We start from the raw sequence: 21,430 nt of genomic DNA, 5'->3' as shown, positions 1-21,430 counted from the left end.
TCAAGGAAGTGAATACTAAGAAAACCTGGAAGCTAATACAAAAAAAAAACCAAGCAAAAACCCTAAACCAAACCAAAAAAAAAAAAAAAAAAAACCAAACAAAAAACCAACAAAGCCCTGAACTAAATAAAACTGAACCAGCAGTAAACTGCATCAGGGCTGTGAATTTCCTGCTTTTCTCTTTCAGCGTGTGTGATACAGCAAAACCATATTGTCTCCATAGGCTGGGCCAGGCATTTTTAATTATTGTGGTATAAAAAAAAAAATATGAAGCATCTTTGAAATTTAAACTTCTGGGGTAAAACTCAATTTCAGATTCTCAGGTTTTACAGTGCTAGAAGAGACCATTGTGCCATTGAATGCACACAGTAATGCCCCTTTTCTTGGGAGCCACTGACTTGGCTCTGGCATTAATGAGCACTTGGCACTGAGGAAAAAGTCATCCTTTCTCTCTAGTCATCCTAAATTTTCCAAACAGCTTAGCTCCTCAGGCATGCTGAGATGCTTAAGTCACCCAGGCTGTGGGATGAGGCTGGTTTCCATCTTGTAGGGCAGGCTGCACATTTACCAAGTGTCTGACCTGGCTTTTTCTCTGGCATTTTGCTTGCACAATTGCTATCTGTGATGAGCTTGCTTAACCACCAGGCTTTTGGCTGAGGGCAGAGGAATATCCAGGTCCTGCTTAAGCTGGATCATCTGCTGCTAGGAAAGCATGATGTAAAAAGCCAGAAGCAACTACTACATACATGAGGTATGGTGACTTCAGTGACTTAGAAGCAAACAGTGACTTAGAAACAGTTCAGGGATAAGGGTGACCAGAATCTGACCCAGTTCTCTATCTGCCATCCAGATGCAAGATATTAATTCAGGCTCTGAATCCAAGTTTAAAGGGTGGGCTAATTGCAATGTGAGTGCCTAATGTGGTTGGTACAGTTACGGATGCACCTTTCTTTTGTTTTTTGTTGTTTTGGGTTTTTTTCTAGTTTGAAGTTCCTGGCTGCAGACACTGATATTAATATCTGTATTAAAGTCCAACTCTTCCTCTTCAGCATGCATGGGGTGCTAGATCTGGATTAGCCATTTAGGCACAGAGCTGGGGGCCTACACTAGGAACCCAATTGGCCTTGATTCCCTCAATAGGCAAATTGAAATAAAGTTACTGGGAGAGCTTAGTTCAACCCAGGTATCTCTCCCTTCCTTTCCTCCACTCTAGAAAGACAAAGCTAATGTAGACATGGAAATCAAAAGTGGGATTAACCCATTCCTTAGGTCCCTGGCTAACCATTAAATTCTTACAGCCCAAATGTTGTGGTGCCCAGCACAAATTGCATACCTGTTTGTTAAATGCCTTTTGATTTGAATACAGAAGTCTCTGGCATTTGAGGCATAGGGATTCTTACAAAACTCTGTTTTCCATTTGGAAAACAGAGTGTGTTTGTATATATTTATAGTTCGAGAAGTATTAAAAATAGCTTTTCCCCCTGTTTTTACTGCAATGGAAAAAAAGGACTAGTTGAGTAAACTCTGTTGTTCCAGTGGTTTTGCCAAGGTGGAGTTACTTAGACCAGCATTTTTATGCGATGGGCAGTTGCACCACACAGATATGAAAGATGATGACAACAGAGGCACAGCAGCAATGGTGACTGCTTGCCACACACATGGCAAACAATGAAGAGGAAAGTTCTATCGAGCAAGATTGGAACACACTGGGTGTGTTCAAAATGCTACTTCATACAGAGACATGCAGAGCAATTATTCAAGGAGCAAGTGGTGGAGATGCCGTGGGCAGAGTGATGAACAGAAAACCCTCAAACACTGCATGGGGTCACAGTGAATGAACAGTTCACATGAACTCAGTGCTCTAGGACAAAGGCTGAAACGGTGAGTTGGGAGAGGGGAGATATGGAGGAAGTACTATCTTGCTGTGCAATGTTGCTGAAAACATTTTAAACTTTCTAAAATACTGTGTCTCATTCTACTGTCCAACACACAGGTGTTGAAAAAGTGGAAAACATAAGACTAAGACTAATTAAATTATTAGAGAGTAGAGAGAATTTTAAAAATGGGGTTTAAAGATTGCTGTGTATGCGCTACTCAGCATCACATACAAAAGGAGACTCATTTAGCAGAGAAAGCCCTATCAAGAATCAGTAAGAGGGACACATGAAAATAAAAATTAAGTGCAAATATTCAGGGGTGTCAGGAGTACAGTAGTGGTGTCATGAACAGCTGGAAATGTCTGCAGTGTGAAGGTCTGGTGTTAAATCTCTGGAAGTCAGGAAACTCGGAATGAAAATTTTATGGTCACCATAAATACACCTTTCATGTTTGAAGTTCTTACATTACATGGTATCATACCAGGCTATGACTACTTTGGTAAATATTTAGATTACCGACAGTTTTGAAACTGGGGTCTTAAAAGAGGAGAAATAATTAAAACACATGGCTTTTGTAGAGTGTCAGGAAAATAGGTTGGAGTCTGCAATCCCTCATCTTGCAAACACGGCTCGGGTGCTCCTGGCAGCACGTCTCAGTCAGACAATCTTTCTGCTTCCATTATAAACCCTCTCTACACACGCCACCTACAGCAAACACCACAAATTCTTCTCTTTATACCAGTTCATTTAGTTTCTAAATTTGCTTTTGTTTTTCCTCCTGATATCTGAGATAACCCATTGTACATGAGCGAGTCCTGTGTCCAGTTCTGTCCAGGTCTGTCAGTGCTCCCGTACTGACAGACCTGGCTGTCCAGAGCAACACTTCCCTGGGCCAATGTAAAGCTGATCCCTCTTCATCAGCTTCTTACAGATGGTTGCCCCTGCTTTTTGAAACTGTTCCTTGTGTGTACTGGAGCACACATCATTGGAGGATCCATGGTCTTTCATCTCCTTCGCCTTTTAATTTGTAAGCTGGCTCTGCAGTGCTTTGAGGGAAAGCAGGGACACTTTGACACCTCTTTCCCCCAGCACCCAGCTAAATGACAGACCAGCACAAGAATAAAAAGTAGAGCTGCCTGACCCTTGAGGCAGAGTTGCTGCAATAAAACACTTTTGAAAAGCAGCTGTCCTTTTTCATATAGAAGGAATTTTCCCTGTCTGGAGCTCTTTAAAGAACTGGCTCCTTCTATTCCCCACAAGCCCCCTGCTTGTGGTGATTAGGTAGTTCACAAGAAATCTGTTTTGCTTTCTGCAGAGTGCTATTTTACCTGTGTTCTGTCTCACCAGAGCATTTCTGTCTATTTTGGGCTGTGTCAATTGTAATAAGATATTGTTATTAATATTGATCAGTTAGAAGAGCATGGTCACTGTGCAGCTATGGCAATAACCAGGAAGTAAAGGCACAGAAAATCTTTTAGAGTATCAGTAAGGATCCTGAAGATCTTCTTGTAGTGGGGGTTATAGCCACGATCGAGTTCAGTTTCTGCTAATGAGCCACCAGAGGTTCACATGGTTCTCCTGAAGTAGTACTTTAATGGTGCTCTGCGATTTGCCCAGAGAGCTGCTTTCTAAAGTTTTAAAAACACCCATGATGTGTTTAACAGCTGAAGGTTTCCATTGATCTCTTGCTATTTCTCTCTTTAATGAAAACTTATAGGAATTTAGTTTTCTTGTGACTTCTAGCTGCTGCTAAGAACAAGCTGCTGTGGCAGCTCTAATGAAGTGAAAAAAAGCCTGGTCTTGGAATGCTGTGGTGCTCTTGCAGTGCAGAAATGCTGCCAAGGCAGAGTGAAACCTGAGTGTGACATGTTGATAACATTCTCCCATCAGGTGGTCTTTTCTGCTAGCTCTAAAATGTCAACAAGTCAGGGAAATGTCTTTTTTAAGCTTTGAATGACCTACTTTGGGTATCTGGGAATAACCAGAAGACGACCCAAACCACAGAAACACATCCAATTTGAGCAGCCCTTCATTTTCTGCATGCAAACTCTTGTGTTTTGCATCTCCAGGAAAAAAACCACCAATTTCTTGCTGAGCCAAGCCACTTTTGTTGGGTTTAAACCAGCCCCTTGTTGATTCATGATCACAGTGAAATCATCCCTCTTGAAATTATTGAGTCTGTAATTGTCATCTCAATTTTGCTTCGAAAACTGATTTTCCAAAGGATTTGTGGTCTCTGAAGAAACCATCTAAACAACCCGTGCTGGAGATAATCTGGGCAGGTGTGTTTCCATTTCTCCTTGTTGCTAATTGACCTATTATAAAAGGCTTGACTTATTCACAGGAAGTTTCTGCAAGTCTTCCAGCTCAGTTATGAGAGCCATCCAGGAATATTAAGGAAGAAAAAAAAGAGTTGTTAGTTTTTCATCAGAGAGTCTGAATACACTACTGCTCTCCGATTTAGTTTGGATAGAAAAAGCACTGAACAAGTATTGATAGGGATATTAGCGCTGTGCAAGATTGTTTGGAACTAAGCAAATCCAGTCATGGATGAAATACAGGCCCCCCACCTTGCATTACCTAAACTGGACATTGAACACTGTCTCTCCTGCTAGAAGGGAAAATATATATACTGTCCCTCATATGTCCCCCATATACCCCTCATATGATGTCAGAGCTCACTGGAGTGTTAAACATCTTTAAATCTCACCCATACTGGACAGAAAAAAACATCACCAGAACTAACACAGCGGATTGTAGTGACTGAGCATTTTGGAAACTTATTTGGGACTTCACCAAACAGAACAGAAATCAGAGCCAGTAAAATGCAGTGATGTAACAGCAGCAGCACAACAAAAATATTACCAAGTTGTCTGGAGCCAGAGAACCTCCCAGCTGGTGCCTTCAAACCATCAAAGCAAGCAGCACCTGCTGGCAGCTAGGAACAGAGTGGATGTAGTTTAGGATTGTGTTGAGGATTTGATAATGTGTAATGTTCCCCCCTAGAGTCTCTTGAGCTTGGCAGTGGGTGCCTCTCTTTAAAAAGAAGCCTCCCAGGTTTGAAGAGGCTCAGCCCAAATGGGCAGAGTCTGTGAAGCAGTCTGTCGGGTGCATTGTGGAGCTCTTATTCTCATCTCCAATTTCCCCAGCTTTTAAAGGACAGTTGGTTTGACCACAAAGGTACAGAGCTACTCAAGGTGCTTATGCAAATATTTTACTCAACTTCAAGCTGTGGCTTTAGAGGCTCACACTTTGGTTTGGTGTTGGGTTTGGAGATGTTGGTCTGCTGAGGACAAGCGGTGGCAGTGAGGATGCAACAACTCTTACCCTTAGGTCACCTGTCACAGACAGGTGAGATGTGTGCAGGGCTGCTGCTGTGTGTCCTGGGAGATGTAACCTTTGTCTCAAAACTAAAAGTGAGAAAGTACTTGAACATGAGCCTCCAAGCTGGCTGCAGGGCTCTGTCTGTGCTGGTGAGGCCACAGCTTGAGTCCTGTGTCCAGTTCTGGGCCCCTCAGTTCAGGAAGGAGATTGAGGTCCTGGAGCAGGTCCAGAGAAGAGCAAGGAGGCTGTGAAGGGATCCAGCACAAGTCCTGTGAGGAACAGCTGAGGGAGCTGGGGATGTTCAGTCTGGGGAAGAGGAGGCTCAGAGGAGACCTCATCACTCTCTACAGCTCCCTGAAAGGAGGGTGTAGCCAGGGGGGGTTGGTCTCTTCTCCCAGGCAGCTATCAGTAGGACAAGAAGGCATGGACTTAAGCTCTGCCAGGGGAGGTTTAGGTTGGATATTAGGAAGAAATTATTTACAGAGAGGGTGATCAGGCATTGGAATGGGCTGCCCAGGGAAGCAGTGGATTCTCTGTCCCTGGAGGTGTTTAAGAAGAGACTGGATGTGGCACTCAGTGCCATGGTCTGGTAACTGCAGCGGTAGTGGATCAAGGGTTGGACTTGATGATCTCAGAGGTCCCTTCCAACCCAGCTGATTCTGTGATTCTGTGATTTTATTTGGTACCACTCATTGGGCAATGCATCTTGCCCAGCATCTTGATTTCAGGCTGGCTTTCTAAGAGTGGCAAATAAAAGGAAAAATAACTTGAAACAAATATTTCCTGTTCTGTGGTTCTGAACAATGAAACTGTAAACCACAGAAGGGACTGGGCTTGATCTAAAGGTCTTTGAAGTCAGCAGAACCATTCCCACTGATTTCAGTGCGCTTTGGGTCAAGGCCACAGGAGAAAGAAAGCAAATGTTTCGGGCCCAAAAAAGTATTAACCATTAGTATTCAAAGAACTTTAAAGTTTGATGTGTAAAATGTGCTCCTTTAAGTAAAGCATTCACAAACTTAGTTTCCATCTGCTTCCTAATACTTTGTCACTAGTACACTAAAAAGGAACATGTTTATAGAAGTAATAGCCATATACTGAGCAGAAAAAAGAAGAGTTAATACTCTCACTTGCTTCCTATCTTGCTTCCATTCCTTTTTGCATGTATGGTATTTCATACTACAGCAGTGGTGCTTATGCTGCTGGTTATGTTATCACAGACTATGTGCTGTAGATTTCCAGTTGAGTTAAACTTCACTGTCCTGATGGTGGTTGACAAATATATCAAAATTATTAGTTTTATGTAAATTGTAATCTTTAAAACATCACAGTGATTGGTGAGTTTGGGGTTTTTTGGGTTTTTTTTTTTTTTTGTGACTGAGAAGAAGTAGGTCAGAGGTAAAGAATTTCAGGGGGCAAAGAAGTGTTGTGGGAATGGTGTAGGGGTGCCACTCCTACTGCACTGGTAGTCAAAGAGGCTGCGTGCAGCAGCTTTGTAGGTAAAATCAGCAGTAGGGCTGCCTCCAAATTTTGCCTCAGTTATTAAATCCAAGAAAAGGAATTTATCTGCCATCTGCCTACTGCCCAAGGATGCAGTCCTCTTGGATCAGCAGCCTCATCACCATGTTAGTGACCATACTCAAGCCTCACCACAACAAGCCCATCAAGGAGCTGGACATGTCAGGGTTTTTTGGCCAGAGTGGTTGAGTTTGCCCATGCAAAAACTACCACCATCTGGGGAGGAGCAGCCAGAGAGGACATCCCTGCCTGTGAGCTGCAGAGGAAGAGGAGACTGAGCTGCCATAGCAATGCTGTGTTACCTGCACATGAAAGCAGTGAATCCACATCAGCTGGGAGATACAGCAAGAGCGGAGAGGAACTGGATTAAAGGTGATGCAGAAAACTGAAGGATGTGGATTAATGCTAATTTACAGCTGCCTTCAATGGGGGTAATGACCAGCCATGGTGCTTGTTGCAGAGGAAAAGGATTTTTCAGTGAGGGCTTCCCATTTCAGGATACTTCTGTGAAATAAACTTCCTTGTCTTTCAACACCAGGCCTGGAAATGTCCTATCATAGAAGCCAGGGCATCACTTGGATATTTGCATAAATTATTCTAGGTTTTAAAAAGGAGAAAGTTACCATTTGTAAGAACCATTGTTCATGTTCACAGGAAAAAAACAAAGCCAGGCAAACATAGGATAATAAAAAACTAAAATAAAAAAAAACAGTTTAGTTTTTTTTTTAATTTTTATTTAAAAGCATCTAAGATAGCAAGCATGGTACTATTTGTACTAAAGTTGGCACTGTTAGTACAATCTAATAAGAGACCAGTTCAGCTTGAGTTTCCTCCTTGGAAAACCTCCTCCTTCTCCCCTATATTTTTTTCCACAGCAGAGCTGCACTAATTTGGGCTCTATAAACACAGGAGGAAAACTAACAACGAAGTGAGGATTATGGAATCGCTTCATTCTCTTTTAGATGAGAATTCTGTGTCCTTCAGCCTGCCAGTCTGGGACATTTTGGTGGTCTCAAGCTGGAAAATTATGGAAATCACACAGGCAAGTTTTCTGAAAGGGTGTCTGACAGAAAGCTGAATTTTCCATGGGAGTTATCTGTCTGCTTCAGTAAGGGGTTTAGAGCAATTAGAAAAAATGGCACATGGTAAAGCTCTCATATTTTTATAATATGTTAATGATTAACTGGCTTCCTACATCTTTGTTGATTTAGTGGGAGAGTGACAAGGCACTGTGAGGTACCTATTTGGTAGTGTAACTAACAAGTTGGACAACTTGCACGGGCATTTTTTTCCACCTCCCTTCTGGAACTTGCTTCACCCAGCTGACACTGCTTCAAAGCCTAAGGCAACTCTCAGACTCACAGAAGTAAGTCTTTTTTTTTTTTTGTCTTTTTTTTTTTTTAATATGACTTATTTTATGAAGTGCTGATAGAGAACAGATGGAAAGAGATTTAAATATTTATTTGTTACCTATAAAGAATGTTTTCCCAACTGGGAATTGGAGAATTGAATTTTCAAGCATGAAATCACAGGCATATTGCTAAGAAGAGACCTTCTTAATTACTATGCTGTTGGTTTTGGTTTTTTTTAAAGAACCCTTTCTGCTGCAAGACTTAGATTGAACAAAGGATTTGGTTGGTAAAGCCATGTCCAGTGTAGACCAATAAAGCTGCATCTAGGCTATAAAACTTCACAAAAGCAGGGTTTGAATGGTAATTTCAAAATGCATGTGGTGCCTGGCAACATCTAAGGCAAAAATATTTGCTTATAACATGAAATAAACGGAAGTAAATGGGTTCCTGCTTACATGGGCTGGGGAAAATAACTTTGTGCATATTTTATATAGGAAGAGAATATCATGAGCTTTCTTTCTCTTCAAGGTAGTTACAAGTTGTACTAGAATTCCTACAGCAAACTCATTTTTCAACAGGCAGATGGGCTGCAGGGAGACTGGTGCTTTGCTCTTCCATAGTTACACTCTTTTAGTGTATTTTATTTCAGCTGTGCTATCACTTACAGAGAAACCAGTATTGTTTCCTATCCTTTTGGAAAGCTCTTCTTTCAACCACCCCCACAATGGCTATGAAGAAAATCACACCAGCTGCTTGCACGTTGTCTGCTCTCCAGTTCCCTCTCCTCAGAGAGCTCCTTACACTCTCTCAGCAGAGGGGATGCTCCTTCCTTCTCACCAGGTGCCCCTGCAGCACATCCAAGCTGATGCCCTGGGTGCCTTAGGTGTCCTTCATTTCTCATGCAGGCAGAGGCAGATGTGGCTCCTCCTGGGTGACATCTTCCTGTGCCCCAAACCTGTATTCAGTGCCCTGGGGTTCCCCAGTGTGTGTGTCTGAGCTCTCTGGGATCTGGATGTGGTTGCCTTAGTCACACTCCTGACCCCTTAGTGCTCTTTTCTCTGTGCCAGACACCCAGATTAAACAAGCTTTTGGGCTTCCTGAAGCTTCCTGAGAGATTTCCATTTTAGCACAGCCAGTGGCTGCCATTCCTGGAATGTCCCTAAACTCTTCTACCTAGGCTCCAAATGGAGCCTTTCAAAGCAATCTGTAGAAAGGATGATAATATGGGGTCGTCTGGGTCCTGGGTCATCCCATTGCCTACATGCCTGTAACAGAAGGGCTTAAGGTGGGCTCAACCACAGAAAAATAAATTAGGGTCTGAAATAACAATGAGGAAACAATAGAAATCATCAAGTTCTCTCCATCCTGTCATCAAAGCAAAAAAATAAATCTTTTCCTGAAACATGCAAAGACCACAGCTAAATTTTAATATATTCTTAAGAGGTGGAAGAGAAGTGAAGGTTGCTTTGATCTGCTTGCTTTGAAACACAATGAGAAGGTGGGAGCAGCCGAGTTCTTAACACTGGATTATTGGCATCTGAGGGAGAAAGGGAGTATCTAACATGCTTTAAATCTGGAGATATTCTATAATGACTTTTAAGACTCTGTGCCTGCTAGCTTCTCTTTTCTAATTGAAAATGTTACTGACAGGTGAAATCTAAACATGAGACATCAATAGTCAGGGAGACTACTCAAGGCAGGGGTCTTAAATGCAGCTACCTGTATCTAGGGAAAAAGGAGCAGAATTATTGGTACCCTGAGTGTTTGTTTAAATGTCTTTTGAAGAAGCTTAGAATAGCTAAGCATCTATTCTAAGCAGAATTCAGCAGCCACTGCTGGCAGCTCTTGTGGCAGGGATGAAAACAAGGAGACAACCTTAGAGATAAAGGCACACTCCAACCAGATCTGTGCTGAAATGGTGAGGACAGAAGGATAAACTTTTCTGAATTTCTCTTCTAGACACAACTGAACTCAAGGGTCTAGCTCATTAGTACAATCTTTGAGCATCATGTCAAGGATCATGCAACTTGTGTAGACTTCACAAAAACCACATAACAAGCCCTAGCTCCACCTCACACTTCCCTGCATCCTCTTTCTCTGTCTGAAATCTCAAGCTCCAGCCCATCCAGTTCTTCTTGGTCCATCAAGTCCCAGAGGGGGAGAGAGACTGTAGAGGGATGCTGCTTCTGGGGAATATATTACCCAGCACACACCAGCCTCTAAAGAACCACTGCTAAATGGCAAACTCTCTGTGCTGCTGAAATCCATCAGGCCTTCAATCCATCATATGAAATGATGCATCTAAGGACACATCTTGTGGGTGATGGCATGACTGAGGGCAGCCCTCTTATGCTACCCTGCAGCTTGGACATTGCCCCTGGTACAGGCCCTGTCCCCATGAGGGAGTCTGAGACCCAGTAACCTGACAGGCCCAGTTATATTTGTGTGCACCAGTTAAGTATACTAAAGCTTTTTTTCCTTTCCTCATTTACCTGCAGGTCTTTTAAAATTTCTTTTAGGATCTTAAGGCTGGTTGAGTTTCAGAAAGTGGATCTGAAACCCAGTTGGTACATATAGACTGCTGAATGTAATTAAATAGCTTTTCAGAGGATCCGGTGTTAATTCCAGAAGTGAAATGTGTTCAGTGCTCTGAGCATTAATATCATAGCCTCAGACTTTTGCCATTACCAGTTACTGAAAGTGAAAGAAGTACCAACAGCATTTCAAGTATGGTTCCATTTCTGTTTTCTCCTGCTGCTGAGAGTATCAGGAGGTGGGACTTGTGGATGCAAGGATCTAACCTTTATCTCTTTGGCTGCAGCATTTCATTTTATTCTTTTAAAGGTAAACCTGATGCACAGATGACCCCCCAAGCTCCCTGTAAAATCACTTGGCATCTGAGAGAGCAGCTTGCTTCAATTTTTTTCTGCTAGAAGCAAGCTTGCAGCTGTAGGAAAGTCAACACAGCTCCTGGGCATCCTCATCTGTTTCTTGTAGCTAAGCAGGGGAAAAGTCTTGTCAGATTCTGTCCCTGAAGTAAATGGGCAATGGCTCGACACACTTTTCATAAACAGGTACCCACAGTGCAATACATGATTTAAATAAAATTTTAAAATACAGACAAAAGGATTCTTTACTAGCTTCTCTTCTCTGTGCGTATTTCCGTTGAATGTCAGAAGCTGACATTTTATTTTTGTTCAGGCAGAGTATTTAGTTAAAAATACATCCATGAAGCAAAGCTCTTCCAAATGAAGGGAATCAAAAATGTATCAAGAAAGAAAATGATAGCAGGGGACTGCCAGGTGAGCAGCCTGTAGAAGCAGCTCTCCTCTTTGAGCTGTTGTTTTTAGACTTTGTAAAGACTGTTGCCAGAAGCTGCTGGAATGCTTTGCTTGGTAGATGGGACTGAATCAGTTCTAAATGAAAATGCTAAGGAAATTGTGGGACACCAAGAGGCAGAGCTGCAGCTCTTCTGAACACACTTCTCTTGCTTCTCTGAGTGGAAAGTGTTTTCAGTCATGCTTTTCATCTACTGGCACACACACCACAGAGCCCAAGCTTGTCCCTCCTGGCAAGATAGCCTGGGTAGGCTACCTACACCCCATGAAAGAGGTGGCATGCAGGCTCTGAATGCTGAGATCTGGAACTCCGAGTGAGCTTCCAAATCAAGAGCTGCGTGCCAGTAATGCCAACTCATTATTCAAAAGACCTCCTGTAGCTGACTGAATATGAGTTCATTTGCCCTAGGGAATTTCATATAGTGATTGTGTTACATCATTGTGTTATTCAGACCATACAGGGAACCTTGCTGTACTAATTAAGTTAATTTAAAATACTTATAAAATTACTAAGCAATTAAACCAGCCAATAGATTTTCACAGTGCTGTGTTAGTACTGCCTGCTAGATGATCTGAGCTTTAAACTGTATTTTATCCAATATAGTTCTAAACATGCAGATTTTTCTTTCAGAAGGCTGGCCACGGGCATTTGCATAGCAACCAAAAGGTTTTCTTTTAAAAAAAAATATTTCTTCACTTCATGCAAATACACAGTTAGTGATGGGTTAAACAATAGAATAGTAGAATAATTTTGATTGGAAAAGACCTTTAAGATCATTAAGTCCAACTGTAAATCTAAAACTATCAAGTCCAACTAACCTAAGCACCACATCTACATGGTTTTGAAGTACCTCCAGGGATGATAACCCCACCACTGCCCTGGGCAGCCTGTTCTACTGAGAGCAGAAGTGCCTGACTACTCTCTCAGTAAAAAAATTCTTCCTCAGATCTAGTCTAAACCACCCCTGGTGCAACTTCAGGACATTTCCTCTAGTCCTATGATTGTTTACTTTGGAGAAGAGAACAAACCCTTCCCCTCCCTACAGCCTCTCAGGCAGCTGTAGGGGGCAATGAGGTCTCCTCCCCTCAGCCTCCTCTTCTCCAGACCGATCAATCCCAGACCCCTCAGCCTCTCCTCACAGGATTTGTTCTCCAGACCCTTCACCAGCTCGGTTGCCCTTCCCTGGACACGCTCCAGCACCTCAATGGCCTTCTTGTAGTGAGGGGCCCAGAGCTGAACACAGCACTCGAGGTGCAGCCCGAAATCCTTCCTTTTTGAGAGGGATGCCTGCCCGAAACCTAAAGGAAAGGCACTGCAGGGTCGGGACGGCGTTCAGCGTCCGCAACCCCTCCCGCGGATGGGGACCTGCGCAGTGACACCCCAAACACCCCCCGGAGACCTGACCCGCTTCTTGGGAAGAGATCTCCTTCTTCTTCCTCCTCCTCCCATCCCTCCGCCTCCAGGTCTCAGGGCAAGGGAGCCGCTGAGCCAAACCCTGTCTGGAGCCGCCCTCTGCAGCTCGCTCCCGGGGTTACAGGGCATCGCCAAGAGAAACGTCTTTTTTAATTCTTGTTATTTTAAAAATCTTTTTATGTTATTTAAAAAATACTACTTGCCGCAGCAGTATTCAAAAATAAACGTAGCTCGTTACATTTTTGGGGAAAACAGGTTCCCCCAATGCTCCTTACCCGCTTACACATCCTGACTTCGGCTGGGGCCGGGGCTGAGCCGCCTCGTGGGATGCCTCCCTGTCCCACGGAATGCCCTCCTGTCCTGTGGGATGTCCCCCATCCCCTGGGATGCTCCCGATCCCGTAGGATATCCTCCTGCCCCGTGGGATGCACCGATGTCCTGTGGAAAGTCCCCCACCCTGTGAAATGCCCTCCTGTCCAATGGGATATCCCCTGCCATCCCGTGGGATGTCCCCAGCCCAGGGGATGGCTGGGGTGCTGTGACCCCTGGCAGTGCTCAGGCTTAGAGTTTATGTCAGGGACTTGAGGGTAAATATGTTCTCATCCAAAGCCCTGTCCTAAAATCAACGTTGCTGGCAAGTGATACATATCCATTCTCATTTGATGACACCAGCAAAACCTATAGCATGTTTATTAATACTAATAACAACAGAGACTGGAATCAGGAACTAGGTCTGTTTTAGTTTTGATATTTTTTCATATGGCAAGCAAATTCTTGTAACTACTACACTTTGATATTTTGGTCCTTATTTTCTTGATGAATCTCAATACTAAATGGTCATAACATAGGCTTCTGTCTGATTTTCCAAACCAGGCAAGTAATGATAACTGTAACTCAATTTCATCACCAATCTCAAAAGTTCTTCTTTGTCACCTTGGTTTTCTCTAAGTCAGTCAGCCCTATCAGGTTAGATCAAGTAAGGCAGGGTGTGGAGAAATGAGCCAAAATGAATCATTTCCTACATAAGTAATTTTTTGTGTCTAGACATTTGGTACCTCATCTAAAGCTCATCATTGGTAGCTGGTTATTTTCCAATGTTTTCAGAAAATATTTATAAGCCCTGAGTTCTTTCATGGTGCATGTTTGCTTGTTCTGTGTTTGTGAATCTCATGGGGAAAAAAAAAAAAAGAACTTTTTCTGTTTTTTCTTGTTTTATAATACATTTCTGGGCACTATTCTAAATAGCTTAGCACGTGAAGGTTGAATAGAGTGCTCAGTAATCACAGATACAATCTCATTTAATTCCATGAGCAGAGAGGTGGGTAAGTTCCATCCATGAAGATATACACTGATATATTCTGAACAGCTCTCAATGACACACATCAGCCTGCTTGCCTATTTTTCAGGAACTTGATGTCAGCAAGTTGTTTAAATGAATGTTTGTGATGTATACACAAAGTGGTACAGAACTGTGGGCTCTGTACAGCATGGTCTAATATGGTTCAGGTTGGGCCTCTGTGTGCTCAGTGATTGAAACAGGAGACAGGGCTCAGCACAGCCACTCCTTTGATCATGTTTTTTTTCTGTCTAGCATCTTCCCATCACTAGAGAAATACAGAATCATTGTTATTTGGACTTTGAACTGGGACAGGAAAAACACTATTCATAATTCCTGGGGCTCCTGTACTGTAAAAACTAGCAAAAAATGTGAATTAGATCAGCAGTTTTATAATCACTTGGTGAATAAGGTAGCAGATTGAGACAGGATTTGTAAATTGGTTTTAAGTAGATAAAAACACAGGAGACTCTGATTTCCTCCATGCACAAAATCACTAAATGTACATTTTGAAATCATGGATTTTAATATGTTCCACAGGAAATCAGTCCTATCAGAAATATATAGATGAACTGGGAGGATTAATGATAAAATTACATTTGTTGCTGTATTTGCCTGGCTTCAGAAATCTCTCTTATCACTGCCATCAGCTTCGTGGCTGAAATAAGTATATAGTGGCACTGGTATGAGAAGATGGATAGAGTTTGCTCGAGGCCACAGTATTATGAAGATATTTCTTAAGATGTACACAGATGGATTTTTGCAACTGCATCGTGTCACCAACTGAATTCGTTAGATTAAGGTAAATAAACAGAAAAATAATTGCTTTAGTAACAAAACATAGTTGCAGATCTAACTTCTCTAAGTTTGGGCCAGGATAGAATGAATTTTCTGCCTTGTAATTTTGTTTTCAACTAAGTCTCTCATGCACTTGCTGAAATTAACAGCAAGTTTGTCAGTCAGTCTCTGCTTCTAGGACTGATAACACTCAATGCTTATAGTCACAGCCAGAGACTGGTGTGCAGAACCAAGCCATTGCTTGGTTCTGAGGAATATCTTGTGCTCTAAAAAGAGAAAGGGAGCAAAGGGGTAACCCCTGCAGTCCCTCATTTAGGAGAAGCAGACAAGACCAGTGACCAAAACTGACCAAATGGAGTATTCCATCACATACACACCACACTTTGTATAAATTTGAGGGACCACAAGGGCCCTTCCTCACCTGTCCCTGTTTGCTTTGGCATCCTGGGAGGATTCCATCCATTCGTCTGCCTGTGGTCCTGATCCATGCCAGCCTGAATCTGTGTGTTCCTGCCTCCAGTTCCCGACTGCTGCCAACTCCAGGAGTCCAGCCTGGACTTTCCCAGGGCTGCCCTGCAGCCTCGGTGGTGATGTGAGAGTTACTGGGGGAAAAGGGGTGAGGAAAGTAGTATAATTTTTCTGTATATTTGTATATATTTTATTTTTTCTTTTTATCATTACTTTTTGATTAAAGCTGTGCAATATTAAGGTTTGAAAAAACATCTAAGATCATCAAGTACACCTGTCAAACCAACACCACTATGGCAAGTATGTCCTGAAGTTCCATGTCCACACGTTTTTTGAACGTGTTGTTCAGGGTTGTTTTTTTTTTACTACACCACCTCCTGGAAATATTTCCTAATATTCAACCTGAACCTCCCCTGGTGCAACCTGAATCCATTTCCTCTTACCATATCACTCATTAGGTGGGAGAAGAGACCAACCTCCACCTCACTATAATGTCCTTTCAGGAAGTTGTAGGTAGCAATGTCTCCCCCCTGGTCCCTCTTCTCTGAACTAAAAACCCCAGTTCCCTCAGGATTGTGCTCCAGACCCTTCACCAGCTTGGTTCTTCTTCTCTGGACATAGTCCAGCACCTCAATGTCTTTTGTGTAGTGAAGGGCCCAGAACAGAACACAGGATTTGAGGTGTGGCCTTACAAGTGCTGAGTACAGAGGAAAAAGGAGGAAAGATGGGGAAAGCAATGGTAGCATATCCAATCCCTGCACAAAACATTGTATTTCTGAGTAATTCAAGTGTTTATGTTAATGCCTTCACTGCTAAATAATCAATAAAATGGTCAAAGTTTAATGGTTGTTATTAGACTTTGTATCCTGGGTTTGCATCCTGAACTACAGCACTCTCTGTCTAACCCTGGCTCCTGCAGCTCTTAGTAAGGGCAGCACAGAAGCAGAAGATGGTTCAGGCTGAGCTACTGCACAAATAACCCCAATGTCCCTGGCTATATGTCATGTATATAAGGCTCTTTAAACACTCTGGTTAGTTATCAAGGAAGGAAATAACTGGGGAAAAGATGTGAATTTTCCTTTTGTGAATTTTGTGAAGATTGAAATGGGAATTTATCAGAGACCCGTTCTTCTCCTTGTGACATGACATATGCAGAATTAAAACCAGGTGGTATTTTTCTAGGGGCATTAAACTTCAACAATTCATTATAGTCAGGGAAAAATTCCTACCAGCCTCCTTCTGTACACATACTCTCTGGTGCTTTTTTAGCTTTTAGCTGAGGCTCACCTTCTCACCCAAATAGTAGTTGCCTTTATAATTTTATACTGTGTTTCTTTCCAGTGCCTCTCTCTCTTCACATGGCAACTGTGTCTGTGGCAGAGTAGAAGACTTCCAGAGGATGAGGTCCCTGGTCAGCACCTCACATCTCCATCTAGCTGCCTTTGCTCTGGGTACAGTAGGCTGGATCCTGTGCACTGCTTCCATGGGAACTGTGGAATGGAGAGTCTGGCATGTGGACAACACCACCATCATCTCCTCTGGCATTGCCTGGGTGGGGATTTGGAAAGTCTGCTTCATCAGTTACCTTCACATCTCTCCTGGCTATAAAGAACAGTTCTGCCATCAATTCAGTGGCAATGATCCTTCCATCCCCTACGAAATTTATGCTGCTCAGGGCCTCCTGCTGATTGCCATGTTCATGGGCTTGCTGGGACTCACAGCCACAGTCTTTGCTCTGAGAAATGCTGATCTGAGAATCACTCACAAAATTGTCATTACCCGTTTCTTCCTCTTGGGTGGTTTCTTCTACATCTTCGCTGGTCTCTGTGTCCTGATCCCTGTGAGCTGGAATTTCTATTCTGTAATGCACAACCAGAGCATTGCTTTTCCTCCTGATTACTACCTGCCCTCCAAGCCAGCATCACAAGAGGCTGGTGCTGCCATTCCCATCGGGATTGTAGCTGTCATCCTCCTGCTGCTAAGTGGGACTTTTTCTCTCTCAAACAGATTTCCAGTGACCAGAGACGCTATCACAAAATCCTGACAGGATTAATCCCCTCTGGGTTGTTTCAGAAAAAGAGTATAGTTAAGAGATAAGAATGACAGCACGAGTGATTTTACAGTCAAGGAACTATAGAATTTAGTTTTAGTCTACAGAAGCCACTCCATTTTGTTAGATGAACGAGCTGAATTACCCTCAAAAATTACCTGCTTAGTTGTCCCATATGACCAGAGGTTCATCTTTCAAATAAGTGCTGTTGAGCAGCAACTGATTTTTACAAGTTGTCCTCTTTTGCACATGCAAAGATTATTGATATATCTATTTATTTTTGTGTAAAATATTCACCATGCTCAGAGAGCTGACCCTGAATTAACTGTCCTGTTAGAAAACTGTGAAATAACATGTATTAAATGTGAACTTGTTTCCTGGTTGGTACTAAAATATTTTGTCCATTATTTAATTACACCCGTAGCAGTCATCAGGCTTGTGGCAAATGAGTCTTCCCTGAGTTGTCTTACAAAGGCCTTGCCAATTTCTCTTCTTCCTCTGGGGCACATAAAGAGCCATCTTTCATGCTTCTATTTTTCTTTCAAGCTATTTGCATTTTATTTTGCAACCTGTTTGCCTGCGGGCAAGGTGCGCTCCTAGTTCCTCACTTAAGCCAAAAAGTCTGCAAGTGTTTGCTTCTTCATCAGAGACTTCACCAAATCCAAAGGTATTGCAAAAGATGGAAACAACTTCTATAAGCTATTGCAAAACTGCTGTCAAAACCAGTGCTCTCAGTAACCAGGCATATTTAGCACAACTTTTAGGGTGTGATTCATCTGATGTAGATATCTATACCTAAACACAGATCAACTGGGACTCTGTTTATAGTCAGTGCAGAGACAAAGACAGACTTTTTTCAAAATAGATGCCTAGAGTGGCTGGGAGATGGCAAGTTCTTTAAAAACCTGTTCTATCATTGGTAATTTTTGGTAATTATAATTGGTAATTTTTTCATCAGCTGCAAGGATTTATCTTTTGACTGTTTACAATGATGTAAACCCATTTCAAGTGATTTTTCAGTGAAGGCAAGTGATTTAATGGCTTGTTTATTCTATATTATTTCTAGTTTTATTTCTACCTTACAATGTTGGTAGGTTTCATTTTTAAATGTACAAGTAAACAGAACTGTTATCTCTTCCCACAGGGTCTACAGTAATACTAGATTTTGTCATATTGTAATTGCAAGGAAAAAAAAAAGATCTATTCATGTGTTTATATCACACACTAATAAACCACTGGTATTTCCTGACAAGGAATTTGAACTTCACCAGAAAACTGCTGATTCTTGAACTTTATTTTGAGTTCATGAAATGTCAATAACTGCAACTCACGTATTTCTCAGCTATGGTCACTAAGTAATTTGGTTTGTTTTACATTTATTCTTCTTGGCTAAAAGAAAAAGCAACAAACAACATCAGGCACATGCCAAGTTCATGTGTTGCTGCCACAGATTTTTCCACCAGCAATTTTGTTGATCTCTCCTGATGTGTGGCTATAAAACACTGGTTCTGTGTCAGACGTAGGCTCCGTGGTGAGCAAGTCCCCATCCAAATAATGGAATAGATTACCTAAGGAGATGTGTGGGGTTTTTTGTCAAAAATAAGTGTAGACAAACAGTACCATGAGGTCTGTAGGTATGAGTGAGCCTGTCTCAGTACAGAGGGGTGATCTAGTTGAAGATCAGGGCATCCTTTCTCACCACACCTCCTTGGTTTCTATCAGCACTCACATGGTCCAGATTATACACTGAGATGCAATAAAATGTGGTCTATGGCCACATATCAGGCTACATTAAAACTCCCTGTCCTTCCCTGAGGAAAAGACAGGGGAAAAAAACTTAGCTTGAAACAAGGGGAGGCAGAACTTCCATTGATTTCAGTGGGATTGAGCCTGCTTTGATCCCTCAGGGCTGTGTGTGATTCACTAAATTATACTGAATATTTGTGTTCATTAAGATGTCATTATTGGAGGACCTTTGCTTTTATTTTGCCAACGAGGAGGCATATTTCCATGAGACATTTGTTTCAGAATTTGAGAAGCTGTTACCTTTCAGTAGGTCAGGTTGTAACCATTTCAGCTGTGCTTGTACAGCTATTTTTAGGTTTGTCTGCAAAATCAGGCTGCTGAAACGATTTGAATTTAGAACTAAAAAATGTAAAACTTTTCTGGAAGGCTATTTTTATCCTCAATTACTCTAGGGAGCAATGCTATAGCCTGGCCCTGCAATCATTTGTAGTAACACTGGTGAGGAGGGGCAGGAAGCTGTAGTGTAAAGGCAGGAGTGACCGGTCAGGGCCTGGAGGTAGAGAGATCAGGGGCAAGATCCTCTTAAGCAAATTTCACCACTGAAGAGATCCTATCATGCAGCTTCATCTCCAGCTTCACTGCAGACCAGGACCTGCTGCCTCCCCGGTGACAGCACCGCTCCACCCTGTCTAGGAATGTCTCCATGCTGGCCTCAGTCTACCCATAAACCAGGCTTGCTTTATTTTTTTTTCTGGGTTGACAATAAACAAGAATCTTGTGATTCACTCACATGTCTGAATTCACTGCCGGGGAAATGATCTGAATACCAAAACTCCCTTTGAGTTCTGCTGCTTTGAGTTCCAGGCATAGTGGGAAGGCTTCCATCTTTGACCTCCAGAACATACTCCTTAGCACCAATTTACCACATAATGTGTTTTGTTAACCTTATTTATGCTACCATCTACCTCACCTGTCTACTCATGGCCACAGACCAAAGTGTGTGTGAATATATATATTCAATAGTCTTCTCAAAGATGGGTGTTCAAACAGCAGATGGAGCTGAAAAGTGCCTAACAGTAAAGCAAGCTGATTGGTGGTACAAAGGCTATGAGATTTTTCTTCCCAGGTGAATATGTAATGTTGAACAACATCATTTGTGTTCATATAAAGAAGAGGAAAGAACTGGGGATGTTGTACTTCAGAGTAGGTCACCTAATTATTCAGGTTCAGTCGGCACACAAAATTTTTATTGCAGTCAGCAGTTTGACATGAAGAGAGTCTTAATTGTCAGTTGTGAGTTCTTTAGCTGATTAAAAACAACACTGGTCTCAGAAAGAAATGTTTTAGTTGTCACATGCTGTATGGTATATTACAATAATGAGAGGGAGGGTGGTTTTCAAGAGAGAGCTATTTTTAGACCCTGAACCATTTTCCTCTTAGAATGGAAAAGCTGAAATGTCACAGGCAATTTCCTGCTCTTTAGGCCATTAAAATACTGCAGGACAAAGAAGGTTTGCTTTAAAAATATAAGTCTGGCTGCACTAGTGTTTAACAGCAAATTGTTTTCTTAAAATAGGAAACCAACATATGTTAAATTAAAGGTTCCCAGAAGAAAAATGCACCTTTTTCAAAATTGAACTGGGATTCCTTTCATTCTTGCCAACATCTATATTGTCAGATCCAGTATTTTTTCATAATAATGTATTTTTCAGCCTACATATTCCCTGTCTGCTCCTCAATTTACTCTGTTTCCCTTGGCTGAGAGAAGGTTGTTCAATAATTAGCATGGTGGTTTGGAGTGTATTGGCTCTCAATTGGTGTGACAAAACCAACTTGATGCCACTCAAGGAAAATGTAAGTGAATTTCATCTTCAAATCACAAAACCAATAAATGCTGCTCCTAACTGGGAATGGGATGCAGAATACACTGTTAAGATCCAACTTGAAGAACGTCTTGCCATCCCCTTTCTCCTGGGATACATGTGGAAATAAACAAGTGTAAGGGTATTTTGAAGATTGAGAAGCATTATGTGTGGGATGTTACATCCATCATAGCCTAGGGTTACTGCATCTGTAATCTGGTTTTCAACAGCTGAATATGCAGATCCATTATGGAATTAATTGGTAAAGGTAAAAAAAAAAAACAAAACCAACCCAGATCTTGCTTTGAAATAATATTGCCAAAGTATTACCAGACACCTGAGATCAGCTA

The 21,430-nt window shown here is 42.0% G+C and overlaps 1 protein-coding gene across 1 annotated transcript; it reads left to right on the top strand.

Annotated features, from left to right (window-relative positions):
• Nucleotides 1–8,013: 8,013 nt before the first annotated feature.
• Nucleotides 8,014–17,473, top strand: CLDN34 (claudin 34). The gene is made up of 2 exons (XM_008494788.2): nt 8,014–8,082; nt 16,764–17,473. The coding sequence occupies exon 2, from the start codon at nt 16,822–16,824 to the stop codon at nt 17,464–17,466; it is 645 nt and encodes a 214-aa protein (XP_008493010.2). The 5' UTR covers nt 8,014–8,082; nt 16,764–16,821; the 3' UTR covers nt 17,467–17,473.
• The last annotated feature ends 3,957 nt before the right edge of the window (nt 17,474–21,430 follow it).

Source organism: Calypte anna, chromosome 1 (genome assembly GCF_003957555.1).
Source record: "Calypte anna isolate BGI_N300 chromosome 1, bCalAnn1_v1.p, whole genome shotgun sequence".
Lineage (NCBI taxonomy): Eukaryota > Metazoa > Chordata > Aves > Apodiformes > Trochilidae > Calypte > Calypte anna.
Note: the sequence above shows the minus strand (reverse complement) of the source record. Positions and strands in the feature narration are given on the sequence as shown.

What these genes read in the sequence shown, in the direction of transcription:
- CLDN34 (XM_008494788.2), top strand. Translation starts at nt 16,822, where the DNA reads ATGAGGTCCCTGGTCAGCACCTCACATCTCCATCTAGCTGCCTTTGCT.